The sequence below is a fragment of the Triticum urartu genome, chromosome 1A, assembly GCF_056163025.1.
Source record: "Triticum urartu cultivar PI428250 chromosome 1A, HENAU_Tu73, whole genome shotgun sequence".
Classification (NCBI taxonomy): Eukaryota; Viridiplantae; Streptophyta; class Magnoliopsida; order Poales; family Poaceae; genus Triticum; species Triticum urartu.
The window spans coordinates 582,801,554-582,811,252 of NC_141873.1; the positions used below are offsets into that span (position 1 = coordinate 582,801,554).

A 9,699-nucleotide genomic window follows, 5' to 3' on the forward strand; every position below is an offset into this window, starting at 1 on the left:
CATGGTCGGTCGTAGACTAGTAGTAATAGTGTGTGTTAGAGCAACTCCAAGCGATCGACTTAAACGAACAAAAACGAATGTTTAGGTCGGCCGAGCGGACGCATGTGTCCGGTTTTCCGCTTGGGTCGACGCATGTATCCAACGCTGGCCGTCCTCCTCCTCCAGCTTCATCTTTGTGGTGACCGGGGGGGGGGGGGGGGGGGGGGGTTGGCCTGCACGCCGCGGCGGCAGTCTTCCTCGTGCTCCAACGCAGACCAGACCTTCCAGTTGAGAGAGTCGGCCGCGTACGCCGCCATCCGCTGCTGCTCCGCCGTGAGCAGCTCGCGCCGCCTCGATGTGCGCCCACGCCGTCCGAGGCACCGCCGGAATCGAGATGCAACTCGGGTCTAGATGCCAGCCGTGCGGCAGGCGGCAGGCTGACATCTGGGTATGGGAGTAGATGCCGTACTGCCAGATGCCAGTGTCACCGTGCCTGATGGACTGGGATGTGCAGCTTCTTGCGCACCCACGGCGGCCCGTCACGTCAATGAGCTGGCGACGCTAGCGGCAGAGGAGGCACGTGGTCTTGCCCTTGCCGCTGAAGAAGCCCATGGCGCTGCCCTAGGGTTTGTCCGTCACTGGTGAGGGGGCAAGCTAGACTAGTTGTGGACGGGGAAGGAAAGTGGATGATGCCAACCCCATCGCACGCTTGGATTAAAAAGGACGTGGACCGGTGGCTTCCACCCATCACGCAGGCATGCTCCTAGTGCACATGCATTAGTATATGTTTTTTTTTGCAGGGATGCATCAGTATATGTTGCAGATGATTAGATAATACAGTAGCACCAACGGACAACTGCGTGTGATTAGATAATGCCATGTGAGATCGAAGATCGATGGATGGAACGACAGGTACGTACAGCTGCATGCATGTGAGATCGAGTCCATACCCACGAGTAAAGGCTGCTGCATGCATATGGCAGCAAGCCAGCCAGCTAGCGTACGTGCAGCTGCAGCGAGGCAAAGCGTCTGGATGGGTCCGACACTCTTCGGCCTTCACGAAGCCGAAAACTACTCCTCGGTCTACGCATGGCCGAGGACCATTCTTCGGTCAACAGTAAGCCAAAGCTACTATTTTTCGGCCCAGCTGGCCACACCTCGGCCAACGGGGGGGCCAAGAGCCCTCTTTGGCCAACAGAAGGCTGATGGATCATAGTTTTGATTTTTATGCATTAGGATGTATAGTTTTCGAATTTGCTATAAAATTCATTATACCTTAAAAAAATCCTCAAAGAAAGACAATAGAAACACCAACATACTCGTGAGCATTAAATTTATCAGTCCAGCCAACCACTATAAGACATAAGCTTGCCCTTCTAGCAGCTTAGTTTTTTTTTAAATCAATCTTCTATACACTTTCACTCCTTGTTGGATAGTTTGCGATGATGAATTGGTATGCCCAAATTGCTAAACGAAAGGGCTCCTAGTTCACATCCGAACAATTATCTATACGCGGCTTGTTCATCTTTGGCTCTCCCAAAACAAAACAATTCACTTTTGTTAAAATTGATCTTCAGTCCCGACAATTGCTAAAACATGCATAACACCAACTTCATATTTCTAGCCTTTGCCAAATCATGTTCCATGAAAATAATAATGCCATTCGCGTACTGTAGTATGGACACCCCCTCATCCGCAAGATGGGGTATGAGTCCTCCTACTTGGCCTTCCTCTTTAGCTCTACCTATAAGAATTGACAACATGTCTGTCACTATGCTGAACATGATAGGAGCCATGGGGCCCCCTGTCTGAGACCCTCACCTATGTCATCATTCACTTCAATCCCGATGTTGTCTTTTTGTACAAATGAATCGACTTATTTCCTCCAGGAATCATTGAATCCCTTCATACGTAAGGCTTGTTGGAGGAACGACCATTTAACCTTATCGTATGCCTTCTCAAAGTCCACTTTGAAGACCACCCCATCTAGTTTCTTTGAGTGGATTTCATGAAATGTTTCATGTAGGACGACAACACCCTCTAGTATGTGCCTGCCCGACATGAAAGTCATCTCAGTTGGTTGCACCACGCTATGCGCAATCCACGCCAGTCGGTTTGTGCCAACTTGAGTAAAAAAAAATTGAAGCTCACATTGAGCAGGCATATCGGTCTAAACTGCTCAATACGCACTGCCTCCTCCTTTGGCAACAACATTATCGTTCCAAAGTTTGGGTGGAATAGGTGCAGTTGCCGTTAAACAGATTATGGACCATTGGCAAAAGGTCACCCTTAATGATGTGCCAGCATTTCTTATAAAACTATGTTGGGAAGCCAACCGACACTGGTGCCTTATTGTTCTTCATCTGTGAAATCGCCTCTTAACACCTCTTTCTCAGTGAATGGCGCGGATAGAATCTCATTCTCGTCTGCCCCGAGCCAAGGTACATCCCCAACCATGTGCTCGTCGAGCGAAAAAAATTGTCCTCCGGAGCTCCAAAAAGTTGTTCATAGTAGTTAGAGATGTATAATTTCAGGTTCTCATGACCTACAATTGTACCCTCATCCTGCTCTAACTGAAAAAAAGTTCTTCTTTCTGTGTTTTCCATTTGCAATCAAATGAAAAAACTATGTCATCCACTTGGACGACCTGCCGCACTTTAGCTCTATGTGCCCACTTCATCCCTACTTCTCTTAGAAGTGCACGAAGTTTCTGCTCGGCCTCCCTCTTAGATGCCCGTTTTACCACATCTAGTAAATTGTATTCGGCTTTTAAGTCAAGCTCATTTATAAGGTAAATAAGCATTTCCTTTTCCAATTTGCCCGACCCCTCAGGAACTGCCGCAAATGTCTAATCTTATTTTGCCATTGATCAATATTCGAAATACTTCCTGACACCTTAGCCCATTCTCGGGCTATGAGATCAATGAAACCCTCGCTCTCGAAACATGCTAGTTCGAAAGAAAAGATATTCTTGTTGCCCTCATGGGTTGCTTCCCCCGAGTCAACGATCAAAGGATTATGGTCTGAAATCCCTCTCTTAAATCAAACTTTCAGCTTGTGATGTCCCCATAGACCCGCACAGATGTTGAAATCACCTACAACCAGGATAGGTACCCTCTCGCCCCCACAGACCCGCACAAGGTCAGCTAGGAAATCCGGTTTTAGTTCTGGTTATGCAGCTCCATAGACGGTGACAAGCGCCCATCTGAACCCATCTACTTTTGTGGGCACTCGGAATTTGACGGCAAAGCATTCACCACTTCTAGCGTCTCCCACTTGACCCTAAGTAAAATCCCACCGGATCTTCCCCTTGGAAGCAGATAATGCCAATCAAAGTCAATACCACCGGATATGGTGCTAAGAAACTGTGACAAATTATCTCTACCCGTCTCAAGTAATGCAATAAAGTCCAACTTATGTTCTAATGATGCTTCCGCAAGGAACCTTCTCTTAGCCAAGTCTGCCAGCCCTCTACTAATTCAGAATATTTCTTTCATTTTTCATCGTGAAATTTTTGTTTGAACTTTATTCTGGCGCTTCTACGCACGGCTGCACCACCTCCTGGTCCACATGACCGAGATGCAGAGGACGGGGTAACACTCCTTTTCCAAAAAAAAAACTCAAGAGGCCCATACAAGGTCGGCCCAGTTTGAACCAAATGTTCAGAGGTAATGTGCAGTTTGATTTTTCTGTTCAATACGATCAATCTCCTACCATCGGTTCATCATAGCTGCATTTGTATGCTAGAACGAGCCAAATCTGAGAATATTTCTTCCTGTTGTTTAATTTCAGCTGGCAGTATCAGTAGGAGAATGAGCATGAAGAGGAAGAGTGGATGATTATGTTGACTTCAAACTGCTCCTCTCTGACTGTTCCCTTGCAACGGGAGAGAGCCCTCAGGCCTCGGCAACAAGCTAGCAGCAAGCACGTTTATATTTATGGTCAGAATTCAGAATGCATTCAACAATCCACAGTGATGATGAACGAATAGTACTTAAGTCAGTATTATTCAACTTCAACATTCAGCTAGTAAATGATTTAGCACAGAAAGGTTCGTCTCAAAGCTTTTTTTGTCTAACATGCAGGCAGCCCCAGCTTCTTCCTCTGGATGGATGGTTAACATATATCAAGTCAAGTGTGAGTACCACTGGTCACTGGATGACCATGGTAGCAAAATCTTCAGGAAATATTGCAGACTCTCTGTGAAAGTAATATGTTTTCTTAATCTCCTCATGTTTTCTCATTCTTTGTTGCATTTTTTGTCTTAGATTTAGCAGCCCGGATATAATTCCTGTTGTTTCATTGCGCTTGGTAGGGAGATTGATGAACAGGATTAGAGACTAACTCAAGGAGAGGAAGTAGCTGTGGATGGATATGTGGGTTTGCAGCTACTGCTTGTCCTCGGTTTAGCAAATGGAAAATGGCAAATGGCAAATGTTTGTACCAGCACATCATTGATGTTTCTCTCGATTGCTTGCTTCTCTTTGTAGTTTTATTTCTCCCTGGCTTACAAGTCCGGAGCAACAAAGATCATTGTGAACGGAACGGATACACATGACTTGTGACATTACATGATTTGTGCATGTGCTCTCATGCAACACTGCTGCCCTTATAGTTTCATATGATCCAACAGACAGCTGAGCTAGGTAAGGACTTTGCCTGCAGCCTCATAGATGCAGATTTGATAGAAGCCATGGAGAAGGTGAAGGCAGCCTCATCTGCTCTCTGCAGTGTTCTGGAGCAGATAAGGAATAAGAAGGTGCACGTTCTGGACAAGACCAAGAAGAACCGGGGAGAGCTCAAGGTGGAGAACAACTGAACAAGGGACACCTCCTGTCGTGCTTGATAGTTGCCGTGTTTCTTGCTTGGTAGTCAGACTACCTAGTGCTGGGAAGGAACCCTTGTATGGACCTTGCTCGACACTGCAATTTCCGTCATGGTCGCTCCGAGCTGATAAAAGGTATAAAGGAAAACTCCTGATGCAGAATCGTAGATGATGCTTTATGTTTAAGCTGTGAGCCTGTGACCAAGGACAATATGAAATGATTCCCACAAAAAAAAGATATGAAATGATGCTTGGGCAGGTTGACACTATTCTTGCCTTCATGTGTGTAGCTTCAACTACTACAACCTCATGCTGAGTGTAATTGAGAACCTGCAGAAGTCCAGACTCAAGGATAGTAATTCAGTTTGAGATGAAGGTTCTCAAACTGAATGCACTGCATGATGCATGCGCTCTTCTTCAGTCCAAGACGAGCCGAGCAGCAGACCAGAGGAGGTGACAAACATCGGCCCTGTTCGCACAACAACATGCAGACAAACATCGACATCGAGCAGGTAATGTGTAGTTGGATTGCTCTGTTGGATAAAAGTAATCTCCTATGTACCCTTGATTCCATAATTGTTCATTTCATCTGTATGCTAGAGCTAGCTGCATCTGCCTTATATTTCCTCTTGCTGTTTGATTTCGTTTGGCAGGATCAATCGTAGGATGACACGGAGTGGATCGAGTGGATGATTATGAACAGGGGCGGTACGTTACTTGATAGAGAAGAGAGAAATGACCAGCTAGACTGCATCGGGAAACAGGAAAAAACTGCACACTTCCTGCTTGTTAGTGCAGTGCAACAAAATTCAATTTAGGCTAATGTTGCATATATACTCTCTGCAACAGAACAAGGTGTTTGCTTCCTGTCTGTTCTTTCTTGTACCTGAAACCTCCTGGCTCATTCTCGCGCACAAGGATCAGCCGTTGGACCGCACAGGATGTACGGATTCGCTGCCTGCTAATGAGATCGATGAAGCACAAGAACCGCTACATATGGAGAATAGTTCCCCTCACATCATCACTTTGTGATGCATTGCAATTGCATACATGCACTCCATTTGATCCATTTTACCATCCACAGGAACAGGATGAGCCTGCCTTGCATCTGGTTTGATCGGCATTTGCTGACCTGTGTTGCACTGAACTGAAACTGAACCGCATGCATGCAGTTTCAGAATCTAAACCTACATCCCTCCTCTCCTTGGCCCGGCCGACGCGCCATGCCCCCAAATTTTAACATCTTTGGCTAGAGTGAGTGAGACCAAACACAGTAAATCTGGCCTGTTTATTTCCATTTGATTTCAGAGAGGATCAAATTAACAGCAGCAACGTATTGTATGAAAGCAGAACCTCAGACCTAGCATGTTGATTCCAGAGAGCATCAGCAATATTATATAGGCATAAGAAGAAAATTAACATGTGTCTTTGGAGTGAACTGAACTGAAAATAAGATGCACTGTTCAGCTTGAGAACCTGAAACTAACCCTGACTAGCGCATCTTTCCTTCCAGAATCAATCGAGAAGAAAGAGCAAAGAGAGAAGCCCAATTAACATATTTGATTGCACTGCACAAGAACAGTCATGCATGCGCTTAAGCTCTCTGCGTTATGTTCCTCGACACATCAGCCCGCAAAGGCTTAATTAAATTGAAGAACAATTGACAGCTACCATATATAGTTATGGGCTCCGTCTTTAATTAAAAAAAAAAGAAAAATCAGGTTCAGTACAGGCCAGATTAACCACTGCTACTACAAACAAAGAGACTAGACATGTTCAGCGTCACGGGGAGCAAGACGTCACAACCCTGCTACAATGAGCATGGTTTTGAAGTAGACCACCCATTGATGGCCTATCTATGCTACAATGAGCAACATATTTCTCGGCTAGCTCTAAAAATATTCTGAAGCACAGGGGTCAACAATCTCCTCAAGTACACCTTTCTCTTGGCAAGATAGGGCTCACTCACGCAAGCTCACTTGCTCGTCCAGGAGACCCCAAAGGAGAACACATCTGATTTGGTGGTCTCACGCAAGCGCAGGAGACATGTACCCACAGCTCGCTTGCGGCTTTGAATGGGGACATGGAAATCTCTGAACTGATGGATGATTGTGCATCAGGTGATCAGGGGACTGAATTTAATTGAAGTAGAGTATGCGTATGCATTGAATTGAACTCAAACTGATCCCCACACATGGCTGCGATCATGCTGCTTTTACTGAAAGAGAACCACTGCATATCCTGACGACTAGTTGGTCTAGGGTTACTTTGTTTAAGAAAAGTAAGTTTGGGCATAGCTAGCTTTCTCAATACATAAACTGCGTGTGTATGCGTGCGACTGTCATGTGTGTGCGCGTATGTAGTGTAGGTGTTTGATGACTTGTGTGAGTCGAATATAAATATGGGGGATTAAGTTTTAGGGGATTTGCTAGCTGAAGAAAACTTTAATCCCTCAAAACATTTGATTTATTGAGATAGGTAGAAGGTTTGAGGGATTAAGCTAGTTGAGGGCATCTGGTAGAGATGCGCTTATTGCGACCCAGTGCTGTGGCTACAATGCCATCTTATTAACTCTGCATTCCTTCCTTCCTATATGCTGCTATTGCCTTGTCAGTTCTCTCTATTTTCTTCTCTTCTATTGACTTCAAGACTTGTGTGTATATGCAGAAACAAGTGCCAGTGCCGTCAGGTTAATGACAAGAAAGTACGGTCCTCGCCAACCAACCTGAGAGCGAGTCGACAACTGGCTCCCATTGTCTCTCTGTCTCTGCATGGCACAACACAGTTCCCTCTTCAATATCGTCACCTTGCAGCATCAGTAGGCGAGCATCCTTAAACAACGAATTAGGCTTTTCTTCGCATATTTCTTCAATGTCCATTATTTGTTAAATTGGTATCTGCAGAAGCAATATAAGACGTTTCTGTCAGTCATACACTATCGTTACTGAGTTGTACCAGCTAAAAAAAGAGTTAACGAAGCACACCGAAAGTACAATGCTAACCCTGAGTCCCTGATGGCCTTCACACACCATGAACTACTCAATATTAATCGTTGAAGGACTTAAGGCGGCCAGAAAGCGGGTCAATTATGCGAGTCATCAAGGTTGAAGACTGAAATGCGTGCATCCACTGTTATATTCTGCTGTACATTGGGAGAGAAGCAACAGACTGCGATTGGGCCGAAAAGTTGGACCAAGTTTCACCCGGCCTGTTTCTGAGCAATTACGAGTTTACTTAATCGCATCCCCACGCCCCCCCCCCCCCCCCCCCCCCCCCGCCAACACGCACACACAAAAAGGAGAAACTCTTATTTTTTCTTTCTTTAAATAAAGGAGAAACTCTTTTTTCTTCTTCTGTGATGGAATGGAGTTGTACCCTCTACAAGTGGACTCGGGGATTCTAAAAAATAAAGCTGACCAGGTGAGTGGTGCCCAAGAATATCTTGAAATGGTACCATGATCACTACATTTTATTCTCGGTAAATAAATATCGTGATGCTCATAATGTCACCATATCATAAAAAACGCTATGGCCATTAGTTTGGTAGCATTAATACTCCCAACGTCTCATTCTTGTTGGAGGTGATGAACCAACAACTTTCGGTGGTGCCCTATATGCCATGAAATTTCCAGGAAGTTTCATTGGACCTGTCCTATATGTGAAGAGATTTCCAGGAAGTTTCGTTCAGGGTCACACCTTAGCATTCTGAAGTCATCTCTGATATCTCAGGAAAGGACAAGAAGAACAATAAATAAGATATCCAACTTCCTCTGAATTTCTCCCAGTTGATGATGAAATTATCTTCCAATGACACATATCCCAAGTAGTCATGGACCGGGCCGGCTATATATGCATGCCGATGCCTATGAGCCTGGAAAATGTTCCATTGGAACCACTGTCTGTTCCATTTGAAACCACTGTCTATATCAACCTACATAGATTGCATTCTCTCTTTTTTTTCATGTGGGTGATGGTGATGATGGATCAAAACGTCCTAATGGCGCTGGTGTCATCTCTCCTGATGTTGATCTTGGGGCCATTGATCATAGATGTCATCCTGGTAAGCAAAAAGATCTGGAGCTTCTTGCACACACTTACAAAATACCTAGCGCATGATGACACCCTCGTTGTCGACTCCGTGGTGCTTGATGATAGCCCCGCATCGCCAGCGAAAGTAGCTGGTGGTGTAGGATTAACATCTGGTGACATAGAAATTGTCACGGCGAGGCTAGGTCTTACCAGGTGGAGGTACCAAGGGTGTGAAGGAATTAGTGTCATAGATGAGTTGATGGACGGTAAGCAAGCGAGCGAGGGCGAGCTGGAGGAGGCCTTCTATGTTTTCGACCGTGATGAGGACGGGTTCATATGCGCCGGTGAGTTGTGGAACGTGATGAGGAGGCTTGGGTGGAAAGAAGGGGCCATGTATGAGGACTGTGTGAGGATGATCCACCCCTTCGATGAGGATGGAGATGGCAAGATCAGCTTCATAGAGTTTAGAAGGATGATGGAGAATGCTGTTTAGTTAACCAGAATGTTTTTGTTTGTGTAAAATAAGCCGTTATAAACTGTTGTATGAACAATGTGTGTCAGTATGCTACTTTTTGGAATTTAATTAAGGTTTTGACCCCACTACTTGTTCGCACCGTTTTGGGCCAAACAATTTGGCAAATATGAAAAGTATCAAACATTGCATCTCGCTAGCAACCAGTTCATACATAAAGTAGGAAAACGCCAACGTTTTACTCTCTAAAGTTTTGAGTTTCTCTCGATAGCCTTTGGTTTTGTCCATTTAACCCCTCCAAGTTCAAATATGGGATGCTATGTAAAAAAAAAAACCACTGTCAGAACTAGTGCCATAGGTTGATGTGATCTGGCATTTATAATTTGCAGGGTAA

General features: G+C 45.1%; 1 protein-coding gene across 1 annotated transcript; it reads left to right on the forward strand.

The window, feature by feature from the left end:
* Window positions 1–8,695: 8,695 nt before the first annotated feature.
* Window positions 8,696–9,433, forward strand: LOC125540499 (calmodulin-like protein 3). Its single transcript, XM_048704111.2, has one exon. It carries the CDS (start codon window positions 8,766–8,768, stop codon window positions 9,324–9,326), a length of 561 nt encoding a protein of 186 aa, XP_048560068.2. The 5' UTR covers window positions 8,696–8,765; the 3' UTR covers window positions 9,327–9,433.
* Window positions 9,434–9,699: the final 266 nt, after the last annotated feature.

Coding starts and splice junctions, on each gene's coding strand:
- LOC125540499 (XM_048704111.2), top strand. CDS start 8,766: ATGTGGGTGATGGTGATGATGGATCAAAACGTCCTAATGGCGCTGGTG.